The sequence below is a fragment of the Chlorocebus sabaeus genome, chromosome 10 (assembly GCF_047675955.1).
Source record: "Chlorocebus sabaeus isolate Y175 chromosome 10, mChlSab1.0.hap1, whole genome shotgun sequence".
Lineage (NCBI taxonomy): Eukaryota > Metazoa > Chordata > Mammalia > Primates > Cercopithecidae > Chlorocebus > Chlorocebus sabaeus.
The window spans coordinates 61808530-61828340 of record NC_132913.1 but is presented as its reverse complement, the minus strand read 5'-3'; the positions used below and the strand labels follow the sequence as shown (position 1 = coordinate 61828340).

Here is a 19811-nt window from a genome sequence, read left to right as displayed (position 1 = left end):
CACAACTACTCCCTTGCGTGTCTTGGGAACTGCAGCCTTCTAGGTGACATACTCCCTTCTAAGTGAGCTTTTCCTAAGGCAGGGGTCCCCAACCAGTCTATGGCCCGTTAGGAACCAGGCCACACAGCAGGAAGTGAGCAGCTGGTGAGCCAGCGTTCCCTCCTGAGCTCTGCCTCCTGTCAGATCAGCTGCGGCGTTAGATTTTTAGAGGAGCAAGAACCCTAAAGTGAACTGTGCATGCGAGCTCCTTCTGAGAATCTAACACCTGATGATCTGAGGTGGAGCAGTTTCATCCCGAAACCATCCCCACCCCCTGCCTCCACTCCGTGGAAAAATTGTCTTCCACAAAACCGGTCCCTGGTGCCAAAAAGGTTAGGGACCACTCCCCTAAGGGATGGAAATAGCCATGAATGGTATGTGTACTGAGAGAGATAGAGAGATAGATAGCTTGAGAGAGAGAGAGAGAGTGTGTGTGTGTGTGTTTGGGGTGTCTTACTTAGAGAACTTCAAAATAATTCTGTAAATATATAGAGAAATTGTCATATTGCCTGTGTTCTTTTTTTAGACCCAACTATAATTAGACTTCTTCAAAGATTCACTCAGGCGTTTACTTAATAGTTGATCAAGTTTTCTGTTTTCCTGAGGGTTTGTATCAGGGGAAGTGCTGATTGCTGCAGGCCTCCGCCTCTGTCCAGTCCCACGCCTGCAGGTATTTATTCGTGTGTTAAGTCACAGGTGGACACCAGGCCAGAGTGAGACAAGAGGCAGTCTCTGCCTTCAAGGGGCTCCAGGCAAAGCAGAGGACTCTCAGTCACTTATTCTTGGATATACCACTCCAGGAACTGTGCCCACGGCCTGGCATCATGAATCTGCTCATGCAGTTAGACTCCTATCTCAGGGAATTTTGAGTTTAAAAGATCCTTAGGGCCGGGCGCGGTGGCTCAAGCCTGTAATCCCAGCACTTTGGGAGGCCGAGACGGGCGGATCACGAGGTCAGGAGATCGAGACCATCCTGGCTAACACGGTGAAACCCCATCTCTACTAAAAAATACAAAAAACTAGCCGGGCGAGGTGGCGGGCGCCTGTAGTCCCAACTACTCGGGAGGCTGAGGCAGGAGAATGGCGTAAACCCAGGAGGCGGAGCTTGCAGTGAGCTGAGATCCGGCCACTGCACTCCAGCCTGGGCGACAGAGCAAGACTCCGTCTCAAAAAAAAAAAAAAAAAAAAAAAAAAAAAAAAAAAAAAAAAGATCCTTAGACACCATCTATCCCAGTACTCTCCAGTAGGAGCACTTCTGGTATTTTGGGTGGGACTGTCATAAGCACCATAGGAAATTTCACATTCCGGGCCCCACCCACTGAGTGCTACAGACCCCTGCCCCCACCATTCCCACTCACTGCTCTCCACCCCCAACAGCTACCTGAGTTGAAAATTACTCATCTGGCCCAGTTCTATCACTTTACAGGTAAGGCAGTGTTGGACAACGTGTGTTCTTTTCATGCCTCTGGCCTCTGATCCCAGCAGAATCAGGACCCAACATTCAGATTTTACAGTGAAGCTAGTTTCTGAACTATGCCTCTCTTTTTAATTCTTCCACTGTTACTGTTTTTTCAGAGTTATATGCTACGTGTTGCAAATGTAAGTCTGAACCTTTAAGATGAGTTAAGAAAAAATTATGAGCATTTTCAGATCGTTCTATACGTAACTGAAGGTTTTGATAAAATGATTTCTACATGTATTCCATTGCCATTCACCTCTTGAGTTCTTTAATAATGAGAAATCTGACTTTCTTCCTTCTGCCCTCTTTATCTCTATGCTTTTGTCAAACATCTTCTAGGAGAGTTACTGTTACCCCATTAAGTGTGGGGGACAGAAACATTTTGGCATAGAAAGCTATGGATCTGCAGCTGAATTAAGCTGCATATCATTTACCCTGACTTGGGCACCAAAATCACGTTTCAAAACTCATTTGCTGCCAGGTATGGTAGCTCAAGCCTGTAATCCCAGCAGGTTGGGAAGCTAAGATGGAAGGATCACTTTGAAGCTAGGAGTGTAAGACCAGGTTGGGCAACAAAGCAAGATCCCATCTCTACCAAATATAAAAATAAAATAAATTAGCCAGGTGCAGTAGCATATGCCTGTAGTGTCAACTACTCAGGAGGCTGAGGCTGGAGGATCACTTGAACCCAGGAGGGGCCACAGGGAGCTATGATTATGCCACTGCACTCCAGCCTAAGTGACAGCAAGACTCTGTCTCTAAAAAAAAAAAAAAAAAGAAAGAAATAAAACAAAACCAAAAAAAGAACCTCATTTGCCTTCATACACCTGACCTGCTCTCTTCACCTGCATTTGTAACTTTCTCCCCACACATTTGAATGCCCTGTAAATGAGAGAAGCCCTTAGCCTAATGAAGAGATAAGGTAAGGTAGGTAAGAGCTTTTCTTTCTTGAGTGACTCTTTTCCCTATTACTTAATGGAATAGTCAGTATTTACAGTGATACTTTCAAATATAATTTTCCTAAAGGAATCTCAAGTTCCATGAACAGTTATTTTTGTGAGAATATCTAGAATAAAGTTGGACTCTTCACGGAGTGGAGGTGCTCATCCCCTCTTGTCACTGTACCAAATAGCTGTGTATTACACCTTGTGGGGAGGAGAAACATTTAATTTTTTTAAATTTAGGGTTTTTTTCTTGCTTGCTTCTTAAGCAAAACCAATCTAGTTTCTTTTTCTGCAGCAAAGGAGGAAGGAACAAACAACAAATTAATCAGACAGGAAGCGAATAACCGCAGAAGGACGTCTGCCTCTGACTCAGTATGTCACATTTAACAAGAGGCCAGAGCTTGTCCAAAATGGCTGTCCAAAAATGACCTCACACTTGCGTTAGAAGATGATACCTTTTTCAGGGACAGTATTCTCTCTTGGCTTCTGTCCTGCTGGCCCTCTGTCTGCCTGTGTCCCTGACCATGGCTCCCTGCAGTACCCTTTAACGGTAAGAAAAATTATATTCAAACTAAGTTTATTTCCTTTATCAGCTACAGGGAAGAACTAAATGGCTTTTAATGGACCATAGTATGTCGAGATAAAGTTGTTTAATTTTTCTGTGGAACACCACGTGAGCTATTCCTGTTGCTCAGAATGCTAGTTTCACCACTATGGTGATTGTGAATGATTCATAACTTATGCTTTGAGCCAAAATGTAAGCAAGATCTTCAATAGAATTTTTCTTGACCACTGGACAAGTTTGGATCCACAGGAATTTATTTTCCCATTTAAATTGGAGACTTATGTCAGTAAATATATCCTTTTGGTATATGATACAGTTGTCCACACAACTGCCTTTGAATCTTTGGTGTGGCCAGTAACAATAAGTGCTTTAAAGTTCAAGGAGCCATTGGAAGCTTCAAACAAAAATACCATGGAACTAAGCTGTTGGCAGTTCTGTTGCTGCCGATGTGCTATTTAAGTTCAAAACTCAAACTAAACCATTTCTTAGCAGAGTCTTTTAGAATATGATTTGTCTTTTAGAATAAGTCTATTCCTGTTATAACAGTGTGTGTACAATTACTATCGCAAATCAAATTCTGTAGCATTAATTATAACTTTATGTTAAATATGATTAATGTTTTGGCATAAAATATTGTGATTTTTAAAATTTCAAGCCATATACTCAAGAGACTTACAGAGCAGAACTAAGGAAACTTTTTAGGTTAAAAAAACTTTTTTCTAGAATATGTAGGAAAAAACAACTTGACTTATGTTCCTTTCTCCCCGTGGAGAAATATAAAATAAAGCTTTGCAAAACTCAGAAGGCACATACAACTTTAGTCACTAAGTACAAGGTTTTTGGTTTTTTTGTTTTGTATTTTTAGTAGAGACGGGGTTTCACCATGTTGGTCAGGCTGGTCTCAAACTCCTGACCTCAAGTGATCCGCCCACCTCAGCCTCCCAAAGTGATGGGATTACAAGCATGCAAGTTCTTTTAAATAATTTAATGGCATACCTAGTATATGTAGTAGAGAATGGAGAGGTGGTAAATGAAAAGGCTCCTGAAAGATTCTTACTAAGCAAAGTAAGACAACTTGGTAGAGAGAAAGTTGAAAGACTGGGGAAAGAATAGGACAGGATAGTGAGCGAGGAAGATGAGAAACTGGGGAAAGGTTTTGAGGTTAATCTGTGTAGAAATCATACTCTTACAATTCATTTGGACTACAGTGCTATGTGTTGACTTTATCAAGCTTTGTTGCTTCTGAACTGGAATATCATCATGTGAGAACTCTTCCTTTTATAGGTCTAAGGTCGTTAAATGACTTACCTAAAAGTCATTTTTCACGAAGTCAGGTTTTCTATTGCTCTTTGAAAAGTTTATTCATGGGCTATTTGCTCATAGCGCTTCAACTACTCTAATATCTAACCTTTTAAGGGTTACACATACTCTGGGTGGACTGAAATATTCAGAGAACTCCCTGTGGTGAAAATTAGTTCCTGGGGTCAAGCAGCAACTTCAGATCTGATCAGATTCTAAATCTGGCCTGTAGGCTGGAAGCTCCCCAACCTACCTAAAATGTAAGATGAAGTGATACCGAATTCCTGAACCCTTTAAGTTTTATGACCTTTTGAAGCCTTCTTAACATTTTATGAACACACATCATTTACTTTGGAAGTTTCTGGCTATTTAAATTGTGATATATTTCTGCTTTAAGGTTTGACTCATTTTGTTCAAATTGTTAAACATGTGCTTGTTGTTGAAAAAAGCATTTCTCCTGGACTGCCATAAATACCTCTGTCTGTCCTGAAAATTAAAACTGTAAAAAAATACTAGAATAAGGAATGCCTTAATCAGTATGCTTTTCTGAGAAATTTGAAATGCACTTTATACACATCTTCCTTCACCATTCACTTGTAATACAGAAGTTTGCATGGGTGTACACACGTAGGCTGATTTAAATCAGCTCACGGTTTCTCTTTCTCGTGGTTAAATAGGGGGAAAGACTGTAATATTTACTGACCACTTGTTCTGTGTTAGGTTCTTCACCTTTGCTTATTTGGTTTTTGAAAATGGCTAATACTTATTAAGCACTCCCTCATTTAACTCTTGAATAACCCTATTAAGTAAGTGCTATTATTTTGAAAACCGGACTTAGATAAGCTAAGTAATTTATCCAAGGCCACCTAACAACTAAATGTGGAGGAAGTTATCTGAATTGTAAGAGCTTTTTTTCGCAAGTGCAGCTTGGAAGCAACATTATAAATTGTATGATTTTTCTTTTCTGTTTTTTTTTTTTTTTTTGAGACAGGGTTTTGCTCTGTCATCCACACTGGAGTGCAATGGCATGATCAGAGCTCACTGCACCCTCAAACTCCTGGAGTCAAGCAGTCCTCCCACCTCAGCCTCCCAAGTAGCTGGAACTAAGATGTGTACCACCATGCCCAGTTAATTTTAGATTTTTTTTTTTTTGTAGAGATGAGGGTCCCACTATGTTTGCCCAGGGTGGTCTCAAACTCTTAGGCTCAAGCGATCTTCCTACCCTGGCCTCCCAAAGTGCTGGGATTCTAGGCATTAGCTACAACACCCAGCCAGTATGATTTCTTGAGGTGCTTTTCCGGCCTTGGGAATCTGAGTACAAATGTTTTGCTTTAAATGTCACAGCAACAGTAAATATCTTTGAAACTAATAATCTCAAGTAAGATATTTTCCTTTCTAAGTCTTTTCACTTCTTCAGAGGTAAACTTGGTGACACTTCTGCTTGTATCATAAAGCTGTACTATCAATGATAAAATGAATACACTATATCAAGTGTGCTAACATATATGCCATGTGTATGTGTATGTGAGAGAGAAAGAGAAACAGTGGCACATCTTAATCCTCTGGTAGAACTAAATGTTGTAATAGCAATTTAGAAAGACTTTAGCTTGGAGAGTTGAACCCCTTAAAGAGATGGGAAGTATGGGAGAAAACCTGCTACTCTTTAATTATATGGATAAAGTAAAAAATGTTTCCTTTCCCTTTCCTTCAGTTAAATAATGACAGGTAGGCAGGTCATTCAGCTCACCTTCATTTTCTCACTATTAAAAGGGTCTTGGATGTCTATGAATTTGTATTAATTTTAAAATTAAATGTGCATAATAGTGGATTAAAAAATAATTTTATTTCATAGCAACCTTTATTTCCCTAGCAGTACTCTTGCAGTAAAAATTGTGTCCAAGCTCCTAGCCAGTCTTAATGACATTAGAGATGCTTCAAAATGTCTTCTTTGAAAAGCACCTTTCCTACTCCCTGCCAAAATAAATCACCTCCTTATCTAAAAGACCTATAAAAGAAACATTTCTAGGTTCAGCAGAGACTTAAACTGACATTTACCATTAAGAAGACAACCTAATCAGACGTCCCTGAAGTAAATTGTTTTCAATGATGATTGAGAAAAGAGCAGTACATTCTGAGAAATGAGGGATTCTGTATATGGCAAGCCTGTGCTCTACATTCAGCGCAAATGGAGACTAACAATGCATAAGAACCAACTGGGTGAGGCTGCTGATTTGCTAATCAAGCTGTTTTCCTCTTCTCTGCCTTTTGCTTCCTCTGGAGTCCAGCTGCCTTTTCTGTTTCCCCTCTTGTATCCATGGCCTTATTGCTCTGAGCGAGGACCTTCAGCTTGGAGAGAGGAAGAGTAGCAATAACAGAAACGAACCTTTCTGCAAAGGTATTGAAAGTTTCTAAAATGGCCAGACCACATGGTGGGGGGAAGGGACGGTAGAGCTGTTGCACAGTGACTCGTGACATAAAATAGAAACTCCAGGCAACTGCAGCTGTGAAAAGATTGTGTTAAAGAAACAGGATGACTGTGGTTTACTGTGAGCATCAATTTTCCTGTTGAGCATTTTTTACAGGAAGTTGAAGAACAAAGCCAAATTCATCTTAATTAGTTCTAATGGTTTTCAGATCTTAAATACATCCAGCTAAGTTTGCATCATGGAGGAGTCTCTAAAGAATAGAATCAAGAATAGTTGAGTAGGAATCCCAAAACGACATGCTTTTTAAAATTCACCATCTTAGCAGCAATTTGAGTTTGCTCGATGATTTTATTTTTGCAGGGTGACTTGGAGTGGATTCACTGTCTTTGTAATGAATGCCCTTGCAGTTATTTTTTATGGTTGTAATAACTCAATATGAATTTAAAAACCTTTTCTCAGGAAAACACTTTTGCATTACATGTATTATCAATTTTGTTCTGTTAATATTTTTTGGTCAAACAATTGTGTGTATATGTATATGTGTGACACAGAGAGAGAAAGGGAAGGGGAGAGAGAGCTGTACATGTACTTATAAGCTGGAAGGACATGTATCAAAATAACAAAGAGTTACCTCTGGTTATGACCCCCAACCCTTTTTCACCTAAAAATTAATTATTATTCAGTGCTTCCTTTAGTGGTTAAATACAACTTCAGTACTTTTTTTTCATCTTTGTATATTTTTGTATTCTCTACAATACAAAAGGAGAAAAAGAAATCTTGAAGAAAACAACAACAAACAAAAAACTAACCTGAAGAAGCCAAAAGCACTCAAGAAATACATAGATGAAAATGAGTTAAGAGCATTATATATAAAGTAAAATATAAATGAGTCCAGGCATGGTGGCTCATGCCTGTTATCATAACACTTTGGGAGGCTGATGTGGGTGGATCGCTTGAGGCCAGGAGTTCCAGACCAGCCTGGCCAACATGGTGAAACCCCGTCTCTACCAAAAATTAGCCAAGTGTGGTGGCACGAGCCTGTAGTCCCAGCTACTTGGGAGGCTGAGGCAGGAGAATTGTTGGAACCCAGGAGGTGGAGGTTGCAGTGAGCCAAGACCGCACCACTGCACTCCAGCCTGGGCAACAGAGCCAGACTCTGTCTCAAAAAATAAATAAATAAATGTAAATAAAAATAGAAAATAATGAGGGCAAGAGAGCAGTTGGATTTTTTAATCTGTCCAGTTATATTATTTCTGATACCCTCCCCCACCCCCAGCAAATAAAATATTCCTCTATCGATTCAATCTTTTGGGGGAAAAAAGTTTAATTTTCCACCATTCATTTTAGGTATGATAGTATTTAAGGGTTACTTTTAGCAACATTTATAGAGCAAAATGCTTTATATTTTTGAATAGTCCAAATTAATGATAAACGTAATTGGATAAAGCTGCTTCTCATCTTCTCTAATGGAACCCCTGCCCACGTGGGATTAGAGACCAGCCTTTGAAGGACTGTCAACTGTGTTCACTGGGGGACTATTAGGAATCACTCCCCACCTCATGTCATTCTGTAGTGTGGGCCCTAGGCAGTGCAATCTAGAATGAATTTTAAGTTGGCTGTGAAACTAAGAAACAGTTTATTTAAATAACTACCCCATTTTCTTGATCCCAAGGAAGGCAATCATTTTACATTCAGGGATGATTCTGCTTTCCTAGATAAGCACATTGAAGACGAAACCATGAGTTTCCTGGGGCACGTCTGGACTGAACTGTGAGCTGTGGTTGACCTCTAGTTGGCCATGCCATTGAGGAGAATGTGTCCCCTGTACTGGTGGGGAGTGGGCCAAGCAGTTCTCTTTCTCTCACAGTGCTCCTTGCATGTTTAACAAGTGGGTCCAGGCTACAAGATGCCCTGGCTGATCTGGGATCAGTGAATGTTGTCTAAATGTGAGTGTTAAATATTAATTTGCTAGGACTGCCATAATAAAATACTACAGCTTCAGTAGATCAAATACCAGAAATTTGTTTTCTCCCAGCTCTGGAAGCTGGAAGTCCAAGATCAAGATGTAGGCAGGTATGGTGTCTTCTGAAGCCTCTCTCCTTGGTTTGCACATAGCCGCCTTCTCACTGCGTCTTTACTTGAAGACTTTCCTCTGTGTGAGCACATGCCTGATGTCTTTTCCTCTTTGTATGAGGACACCAGTCAAACTGGATTAAGATCTCACCCATTTTAGCCTAATCACCTCTTTAAAGACCCTATCTCCAAATACAGTTGCCTTCTGAGGTCCTGAGGGTTGGAAATTCAGCATATCAGTTTGCAGGGGACATAGTTCAGACCATAATACTGTATGTGAAAACAAAAGCCTTTTCTATCCTTTGGGTTTTCTTTGTGTACATAGGAGTCAACACACCAAGTAAAGATTTTAGAAAGTCGGGCTTTTCTCTCTATCATGAAAGTTACTTAAACATTGAAATTATTCTTAAAAAGAAATTAATTGTGAAAAGTGTGTCTTCTTTAAAGTTCATTGCCTGGGTTAGGGTGGGAGGGCAAGGCCCAGCAAGTGGGGAGGCATGTGATCCGACACTGCCGAGACTCCAACTAGTTTGGGAAGCTGGACACGGGCACAGCAGATTCTGACGCAGGAGATGACTGACCACACTGGGGAAACTACTGCTGAGTCCTTTCCCTTCTTCTCAGGCCTCTCCTGCACCCGAGTCAGCTGCCTTTCCTGCCATGCTCCCATCTCCAAGGGAAGAACCAAATGCTGGGAAGCCCAGTCATCAGTCGGCCTCATTCCCACCCAGGCAGATCCACCCACAGCCACTGAGCAAAGCTGCGGCCCCTCAGACTAGCCTCCAGGTCCATCCCTCCTCTGCCAGGCACTCAGCAGCTTGTACCAGAAGGACCCATCCTCACCCTCCAAAGGACAGATCTCAGCCCTGTCCACTGACGGCTTTGCTCCCCCAGGCCACGCTGAAAGCCTTGCACACACCATTTCATTTAATCTGCTCAGCAACTTCCCATTTAACAGATGGGAAAAACAGATTCCCATCTGAATCTGCCAGGTGGCAGAGCAAGGATTCAGAACCAAATTTGCCTGACCAGGGTCTCATGTTCTCCCTTTTTCATTCTATAAACCCACTGGTGAAGCCCAAAAGACTCCTTTTTTTAAATTTAATTAATTTAATTTAATTTTAGAGATAAAGGGCTCGTTTTGTAGCCCAAGCTGGTCTTAAACTCCTGGGCTGAAGCAGTCCTTCCACCTTGACCTCCCAAAGTGTTGGGATTACAGGTATAAGTCACCACTCACAGTCCCAAAGGGCCCCTTTTGTGTCTGTGTTTAAATGCATAAAATAAAATACAGAGAATTACAAAGGAAACTACTTTATTAAAATATGTACTTCTTTATTAATGGTTTAAACAACAAGACTTAGCAACAGATTTAAACGTTGCCAGAATGTTGAAAATTGTTGATGTGTAGTTGTAATATGATGTGAAAATATCATGTGAAAACTATTGGTGAAAGAATATCAGATACTGTGGTTTGTGGCCTACATTCATAATCAAAGGAAATGCTACATTTCAGTTAGTGCTTAGTAGAAATAATATGTACTTTTTTTTCATCCAAGTTTATGAACCCTTGAATTCTATCTACAGACTGTGGGTGTAAGGATCCAGGCAGAAATGCCTGGTCTGTTAAGATCCGTGCTCTAGGGCCAAGGCCTTCAGTAAGATCTGGCTCTGGCTCTGATATGGGCTGTCAAGTCCATGAGAGGAGGGAAGCCCTCCTATCCCAAGGCCTTGGGATTCTACTTCTCTGGAGAAGTTGGAGGCTGCCAGGAAAGTAAGTCCCAGTATGTAACACTAGCAAGCCCCTCTGAAATAGGGCGGACTCTTTTACCTGGATCTCACAGTGCACTGGGGTGATGCTGGGAGCCCCTTCCAGTGGCAAGCACTTGGCTTGTGTGATACACAGTTCTTTCACTGCATATATATTTAGTAAGAACCCTACTTTGTGCCAGGTATTGGCAAGACCCCGTGGAGTCCATAGGCTGGTGGAAAGACAGCCAAGAAGTGGGCCTGGCGTGGCCGGTGGGCCCAGTGTTGGGGCACATGAGCTTAGTCGTCTTTGATCCAGGGGCTGAGTGAGGTGGCAGTACTGGAGTCGGGTTTCTCACACACTTCCCTTGAGGCCCCAGCCTGGAGAAGTCCAGACCATGCCCAGCAGATGTTCAGCTAAAAAGGAGGAGAGAGGACATGGCAGCCTCCCTCTTTTGTGTTACCACTGAGATTGGAAAGGGACAGTTAATCTGGAGGGGACTGAGAGATGGGGCCAGGGAAAGCAAGCCGTGCAAACAGAAGTCTACAGAGGAGAAGAAAGAGCACTTAGTTCTGCACCACCCTCTAAAAAGTGAGAGCGCTCACTCATAGACCCTCTCCCCACTGTCCGTCTGAAGTGGCCAGGAAGGGAAGACTACAATATCCCAGACCCTTTAAATAGCATCTTGTTCTCTGAACCTTGGTTTTGCCGCTAATTTCTGCAATCTGGCCTTGGCCCTGGCCCCAGCCATGACTGTTGCTGTTTCTCCCACACCAGCCCTCTGGACCCTGAAGTTAGCACAGCCCTCCCTGAAGTTGTCATCCAGAAGTTAATATATAAGTCAGTTAGTGCACAGACATTACTAAAACAGCAGCAACAGAGAATTGTAAAATAATTAAGGAGGTCTTTCAGGGTGGCAGCCCCTGAAAGGGTCTCCCATTCCACAGTCTGGCCCCTAAGCTGTGCAGGACAGAAGTTCAATTTGATCTCTGCTATGAGAGCCGAACTCATGACAACCACACCCCTAAGAGGTTCCTGTTAGTTGACCAGAATATCCACTCCTTCCTAGATAGTAGGATCACAGGATGACGGAAAGTTAGTTAGTGAACATGGAATCAGACAAAATAGGCTTGAGGGATTTTTCATCGACCAAGCACATGGATGCACTGTTCCCAGAGCCCATCTCTTGGGCCCACCAGGCAGACCAGGCTATCCCCCTTCCTTGGTAAGCCTTTCCCAGCTCTGGTCATACCACTGATTTGGCTCCAGCTTTTTTTGCAGTAGTCAGGCCTAAATTCAGTTTCAGATCCCTATCATTCCTCCTGGAGGAGACGTCTGACTCCAAGGCCTCTGAATGTGCTGCTGGAGATGCCCCTTGACAGAGGATGCCCTAACACAGGCACCCAGTCCTGCTCACAGTGCCCACGTGACCCTCTGGGTGACTAATTGGTGTCATGCCAGAAAGAGCAATTTAAGAAACATACTTTAAAAGAATCCTTGCCTGAGACAGTCTCTTACTGAAAACAGATTCCAGCCTAGTTAACAGGTGAGCTGTGGCACTAATTTGCCTGCCTGAAAGTGCTTATTAGATCATTAAAACAGCAGTGAGTGTGAGGCAGTGTTATCCAGCAGAAGAGCAGGAACCAAAAGGACATGACTGAATGAATTGCTTCAGGGTATTTTAGGGAGTGACTTAATTTCTTTGAGTCTATCAAATGAGCACAGCTATGCTGGCTTCTGGTGTCTTAGGAGTCAGAGACCATGCAAGGATAGAGCCCTGGATCCAGCAGATTCTCCATACATGAGAGCTGCTGTTGCTGCTGTGGAATTTAAAATTTTCATTTTCTAGACAGCCCACTTTGAATGGGACTTTTGTGAACTGTCTTAATTCTTGTTTCCCAGCAGCTGTGACAAGTCCAGCAGTGTCTGTTTTAGCTTCTCCAGTCCATTTCTGTTCACAGAAAGCAAGCCATCTAGCATTATCTCAATAGGAAGTATTTGTTTAGGTTTCAGTTTTCTACATTAACTTGTAGTGGTTGAACTAAATGAATATTTTAAATTCTAAGAAATTGTTTTCTGCAGTTAAGAGACTATTGAGAGTTTAAAAAGCCTGGCTTTTTAAAAAGTGGCTCACACCTGTAATCCAGCACTATGGGAAGCTAAGGCAAGAAGATCGCATGAGGCCAGGAGTTCAAGACTAGCCTGAGCAACATAGCAAGACCCCATCACAACAGAAATAAAAGATAAAAATAAATACTGGGCACGGTGGCATATGCCTGCAGTCCTAGCTAAGCTACTCAGAAGGTTAACTCAGGAGGTTGAGGCAGGAGGATTGCTTAGGCCCATCAGTTTGAGGCATAGTAAGCTATGATTTTGCCACTGCACTCCAGCCTGGGTGACAGAGCAAGACCTCATCTCAAAAAAATAAATAAGTAAATAAAATTTAAAAATTTTTTAAAAGAAACATAATTCTGCAGTTTAAAATTTGGGACACATGTCCTGTGGAAATAATGTTATTCAGGTGGCTGGTGTCCCAGACTGCCCACTGGTTTCAGGCTCGAACTCTACAGTTGGGCTTTAGTGCATATGAATCACCCAGGGATCTTGTTAAAATGCTGAAACGAATTCAGTTGGGGGCAAAAGGGACTGGGAGTTGACATTTCTAACAGCTCCTGGGTGATGCCCACACTGCCCATCCAGGACCAGTTTGTGTAGCAAGGATGGAGCGGGAGAAGCTGGCATTACTTAGGGATGAGAACAGTGGGTGAGGCGTTGTCCTAGACAGGGCAGAGGGAGCAGGGGTTCTAGTGAGGCGAAGGAACAGGACTGGAAGGATTGGAGGAAATGGGGAGAGGGCTCCTGACTGGTGTAACTCCCCAGGCACTTCCTGGCCATCGTCTCTCCTGGCCCTGGTGTTTGCCAGGCTGCCCTCTCCGCCCTGCCCCCTAACCTACCTGGGGTCCCTAAACTCTCCTACCCAGCTATGGAATCTGGCCTTCCCTTTGTTCTCAGAGCAAGCACACTCTGCAGAAAGGCTCTTCTTTCTTATTTTCTTTGTATATAATTTTTTACCCAAACAAAGGTAAGACAGTCTCTTCTAAATGAAGTGCATTTCTAGTAAACAGCCTGGGAGTCCTAGGTCTGACTTCTCGTGCCCCCTCTGTTTGTACTTACATCCTCTGAGGAAATGCTAAGGAGCACAGAGATAGGGATGGCTGGTCTTTGAGTGCTCCAAACGTAAGGTTGACCCCCACACGTCCACCCCGATTTACCTGCTGCTCCCCGCTTTCCACCTTACATTCTCCGTGTCCTCTCCCTGGAGGACTAGGAACTTTGAGGGCAGGACTAGGAGTAGATTCATCTTCATATTCCTGCAGTACACACACAGACTTGGGCGAATGTCAGGAAGAATGGGAGGAGAAAGCCAGAGGGGTGGGAGAGCAAGAAAGGATTGTCATGGAAATTAGCGAGCAGGAGAAGCCACTTGAAGTGAATTTGTTTTCAGTCAAACTTGGCCAGGATATATCCACATCCAAGCAGTTGTGTGAGACTTTCCTGCTTAACCAGGCCCACCTGGATCGGTCATGGCCTGCTGTGGTGGGTGGGGGAATGGAGCCAAGTAAGGCACTGGATGTGGCCTCCACTCTCTCCGAGCACCTCGGCTTGGAAGCCCCCCTGCCGGGATCCTTCCAGAACAGTAACGTTTTAGCAGTGAGGTGTAAAGATAAGCCCATCTCTTTTAAGAGTTGAGCTAGGTGGAGCTGTCACTTTGGTGGGAAAGTGAAGGCAGATTAGGACAGTATTACTAAGATTACATGTAATACATGATCGCATTCTTGTTTTTCCAGATTTATCAGCAAGACTGTTGAACGCATAACTGCCCAAGATGCCCGTCCCTCCCCCTCCAGCACCCCCGCCGCCCCCGACGTTTGCACTGGTGAGTGTCTCCTCACTTTCTATGCAATCACTTTCTATGCATAAAGCAAGCCAAATGAAGCCAAAACCTGGCACGCATGTGTTTGTATTAAATGTGTTTGCATTCTGGCTTACATGTGATACAACAGGCTTTCCTTGTGCCCAGAGTAAGCCAAACCCTGAAACCCAGCAAATACAAACAACACGAAGGGTTTTGTTTGTTTAAGGTCTCATGTGATGGATAGTACAAGGGTGGAATGTGGCTGATTAGGTGTTTTCTGCCGCATCTGTGCAGGGAAATGTGCTGGCCCGAGATAGGGTTTGCAGGAGCAGTTCTGAGTGTGCACTGTTCTCATTCAGATGAACTCAATGTCTGGCCTTTAACTTCTGGGCTGGACAGTCTAGAAACCCAGGTCTCTGCCTGCGGTGCATTCCATTAAAGTGTCTTCCAGTCTCACTCCTTTCTTTTTTTCTGCCTTTTCCCCTCTTTTTCCCAATCTGTTTTTGACAAATATCTCGCCCCACCACCTCTCCCACACACATTCACATCCTCCTTTAAATCTATACTTGCATTTAGGCATTTAGATGTTTATTTCCCGAAAGAATTTCTTCACTGGATTAATCCTGGTCTTTCTTTTTTTTTTTTTTTTCTTGAGTCTCGCTCTTTCACCCAGGCTGGAGTGCAGTGGCATGATCTCAGCTCACCGCAACCTCCGCCTCCCATTCAAGTGATTCTCCTGCCTCAGCTTCCCAAGTAGCTGGGACTACAGGCACACACCACCATGCCCAGCCAATTTTTGTATTTTTAGTGTAGATGGGGTTTCACCATGTTGGCCAGGCTTGTCTTGAACTCCTGACTTCAGTTGATCCGCCTACCTCAGCCTCCCAAAGTGCTGGGATTACAGGTGTGAGCCACTGTGCCTGGCTCATCCTGCTCCTTTGATAGACCTCTTTGGGGAAGTTAGTGTGCCCTCTTCCAGGAATTTGGCAACCCTCCACTTGGTCATATGGAAAGGCCCCAAGATAAACTCTGTTACAAAGCCCTCTCCAGCTTGTAAAGCCTTCACTGAGGAGGAGCCTCACACTGATGGTTCCTTCATTTTCACCATTTTTCACATGGGGAAACTGAGGCTTGGAGAGAAAGTTTCTTGCCCCAGGTTTCCATGAGACGCATTTATATAACTCATTTGAGGATGATACCTAGTGAGAAGAACTGCCCATTAATTAGCTTATTGTTACTCAGAGTGTGGCCTTCCAACTACTTTTTAAGAGTCCCCAAAGTGATGAGGACAAAAATTGAAAGTAAGCATTTAGAAGCATTTCTAGCAATTTGACAGTAGTTTTCTGTCTAAGATTGGATGTTGTGTGTCTTTTTTAAAAAACTAATTCGTTTTTCTAATAATTCATTGTTATTTTATAAAAGTGTCAGTTGCTGATGAAAATATTTTTCAAAAGACTGGTCCTCGGCCAGGCGTGCACTGTGGAAGGATAACTTGAGCCCAGGAGTTCGAAACCAGCCTGGGCAACATGGCAAGGCCCCCATATCTACAAAAAAAATTTTTTTAATTAGCCAGCCAGACATGGTGGTGCATGCTTGTAGTCCCAGCTACTCTGGAGGCAGAGATGGGAGGATTGTTTGAGCCCAGGAGGTCAAGACTACAGTGAGCTGTCATTGCACTACTGCACTCCAGCCTGGGTGATAGAGCAAGACTGTGTCTCAAAAACAAAACAAAACAAAAACAAAACGCTGGTCCTTCACATGGATAAGTTTGAGAACTTCTAATCTGGCTAACATAGCAGGATTCATTTATCCATATTTCCCAAAAGTATGGGTTATAGTGAACTGACTTAATAAAAAATATTAAATAAATAACACAGGTGGTATGAGAAGATGACAAAAATCATGAATCTTATACCAGAATGCTTGAAGTTTGGAAAACCTTGTTTATCTTATCAACTCATTTCTATCTGGTATTACCTAATTCAAAGCAAGACTGTGGATAAATAGAATATAGAGATGAAGAAAGGGAAAAGGTGGGTTGGTGGCCATCATAGACCACTGCCTTTGTGAAACAACATAATTAAGGGCCCTGAACACGAGAGAAGTTAGCACCCAGGGAGGTCAGCTGTCAAAATAAATTTTAAGGCAGAACAGGAGGCTACTGAAGGTTGCTAACCCAAAACTGTTAAGAGATCCACTGTGACACATCACTTAACCTCTCTAGGCCTCAGAGTTTTTTCATCCTTAAAATGAAGACAGCAGGTAATGTTAAGAGCTCTTTCCAGGACATCCAAAGTATGTTAAGTTGAAAACAAACAAGTTTCAGAACAATAGAGGAGAATCCCATTAGCAAAAGCAAACTGTGTTTGCAGAGAGCATTTCTGGAAGGACAGCAGAGAAACTTTTGACAGGCTTGCTTCAGCGGTATGTTGGGGCTGATGGGGATGAGCATTTTGGAGCCCATATTTACCCTTCTGTCAGCTTGTAGGGAAGGCTCTTGACTGCCAGGGTTTGAATCCCAGCTCCTCCTCAACTAACTAGGTGACCGGGGCAAATGATTTAAACTCCCTGTTCTTCAGTTTCCTTGTCTGTAAAATTGAAATAACTCACAGGGTTGATAAGGGCTAAATGAAGTAATACACATAAGGTGCTGAAAACAGTGCCTGGCACAGAGTAAAAGCTATATATGTTAGCGATTATTATCATAAGCAAGTAATACTTTATCATTTAGTTATTTCAGGATGCTTCCAACTTTACCATATTTTACAGTAATTCTGTTTACACAGTATAATTCCAATTACACAGTAATTCTGGTTAGCCTACTTCAGGGTTTTTCTGAGTTCTTCCTTTGCCTCTAACTCTGCTAATAAAAGGCTGAGTTAGGCCAGGAGCAGTAGCACGTGCCTGTAATCCCAACTACTCAGGAGGCTGAGGCAGGAGGATCACTTGAGACCAAGAGTTTGAGGCTGTAGTGCATGATGATCACACCTGTGAATAGCCACTGCACTCCAGCCTAGGCAACATAATGAGATTCTGTTTCTTAAAAAAAAAAAATTGTTTTTTAAAGGCTGGGTAAGGTACTGAGCCATACATTTCCCCAGCTTTTCCTCCTGTGGCCCTAACTGGCAAATCTGAAATCATATCCCCATCAGAAGGGCTGGGGCCAGCCTAGAAAGGACCTGTGGGTTTGGGGCAGCCAGACTCTCCCTGGGACAGACAAGACCTAGCCAGTTTCCAAATGTGAAAGACACAGGCACACAGGCAGGTGCCTACATCTAAGTCCTTTTGCTGGACACTCCCTGAAGGAGCAAGATCCCAATTTCATAGTAGATGGAGATCTTTCATAAGAATTCTGGAAATACAAGAAAATAATCAAACATGTTAAAGTAGCACTTTTATCCATTCTGCAATTTCCATGAGCTAAGCTTTCATCAGAATTAAACATCAGAAACACCTCATGCCAACGGGACATGAGGGAACTTTTGAAGTAATGAAAATATTCTATATCTTGATTGTGATGGTGGTTTCACAACTGTATATATTTGTCAAAACTCACAGAACTGTAACTAAAAAGGGTAATTTCACTATATGTAAATTACACCTTAATAAATCTGACTTAAAAGGAAAATAAGCATCTTTGGCAATATACACAGTGGGAATTATTTTCTAGAACTTTAGTGGGTTTAAAAAACATACAGCTGACTCTTTTTGCTAGAGACGGTTTTTCCCTTGCATTGGGTTAGTTCTAAAAGATGGGAAAAGGAAGTTATTCTTCAGGGTACCGTCTAGTGAATGAAGCCTGGTAATGTCCTGCAGAACCCTCCCAGACTTAAACTTCTTTTCTCTTGTCTAGTCATCTCACTCTAACCTGGCCCTGTTAGTTTCAGTCAGATTGTGGTCTGAATTTTCAGAGACTTTAATCAAGGACTGGCTCTTCCTCCCTTAAAAATAAACATAATTTATTGCTGCATCTGCTTCCAAACGTCTGGATCTTAAAAAGAATGATATGGGTTCTAAAACTTGTTGAGAATTTACAACCTGTCACCAAGAACCTTAATAACAAGCTTCCCGTACCCAACCTTTCCCAGCCAAGTGTTACAATACATGATTTTAACCCAAGAGATGACTACTTGTTTGTATGGCTTCCTTTCAGGCCAATACAGAGAAGCCTACCTTGAATAAGACAGAGCAGGCTGGGAGAAATGCTCTCCTTTCTGATATCAGCAAAGGGAAGAAACTAAAGAAGACAGTCACCAATGACAGAAGTGCACCAATATTGGACAGTAAGTAAAAAAAGCTATTTTCCATGAAGAGGAACAGTTTACGGCCTAATAATCAACCCTACCCTCACCCCTCAATTTTTTTTTTTTTTTCGGTTAACAACAGCTGCAAAGCTAGCAAAATAAGGGACTGTATCACTCCCTGTAGGCCGCAGCTTTGGCTTGGGTTCCCCTTTAATACTGCAAGAAGCCAGTATAATAATTCTTTGTCCAAGACATACACAGCAGCAATTCTCTGCATTATTCACAACACTTTCTGGAGATTAACCCATTGCTCCTGGCACCGCAGATGAGGAGGCAGCATAAAATATGGAAAGAGCCCTAGCCTTGGAATCAAAAGCTGTGGGTTCAAGACCTGCCACATCCATCCTGTCCCATCTCCAAGCCTTGTCTTCATTTTAAAGTGGAGATGATAATACATGTTCTATTGACCTCACAAGTTTGTCATGAGCTTCAAATGAGATAATGCCTGTAAAATGTTTTGTTGTCTGGAAAATGTAATTCAAGTGTAAGATACAATTATTAGGAGCTTAGACAGAAAGGAAATGAGGTCACAACTTCACTTATCTACCCACCTAAGTCTGAGGTACTTTCTGGAACAAGGCTACTTATTAACATTTACAACAAGACAAAAAATAATCCATGACTAGAATTCTACTGGCAATTAATAAGTAGATCTTAAGGGTGTCTCCTCACATTTCTAGACCCTTCCTTTGCCTGCCAGATGTCCCCAAGATTCATCCTAGACTACAGATCCCATTTGGACGCAACAGGAAATAGACTGACCTTCCAAAATCACCAGATGGAGCTTTGTCAACAAGTGAATAATGAGGCAGAATATTTGCAAAGTAGAGGATTAGAAGTGCTTCAGGGAACTTTCTGGGAGAAATGCCTAATGAGTAGAGAAGGAAGAAGAAGGATCAGAGTTAGGTGGACTACTGGTTTGGGAGGAAAAAGGAAAAGTGAAAGACCTAGATAAGGCCTTTGAATGTTGTTCTGTTACTGGGCAAAGTGGTGTGAGTGAGAATGCACTGCTTTCAAAAAGGAACTATGGCCGGGCGCA

The 19811-nt window shown here is 42.5% G+C and overlaps 2 protein-coding genes across 6 annotated transcripts in view; both read left to right on the top strand.

The window, feature by feature from the left end:
• The window catches only part of CIRSR (corepressor of RBPJ and splicing regulator), a 501165-nt gene that overhangs the window by 259545 nt on the left and 221809 nt on the right, over window positions 1–19811 (top strand). The gene's annotated exons all lie outside the window — the stretch shown is intronic.
• Window positions 1–19811, top strand: part of WIPF1 (WAS/WASL interacting protein family member 1) — a 119485-nt gene that overhangs the window by 78982 nt on the left and 20692 nt on the right. For 3 of the 5 annotated variants that reach the window (XM_007965404.3, XM_073019825.1, XM_007965407.3), the window contains exons 2-3: window positions 14401–14489; window positions 18622–18751. In XM_007965404.3, coding sequence (XP_007963595.2) covers window positions 14439–14489; window positions 18622–18751 — 181 coding nt within the window. In that variant the 5' untranslated portion in view covers window positions 14401–14438. Of the gene's footprint in view, window positions 1–1244; window positions 2993–6591; window positions 6702–14400; window positions 14490–18621; window positions 18752–19811 lie in introns of those variants that run through there. The other 2 variants (XM_038001909.2, XM_007965403.3) reach the window with 2 other exon arrangements.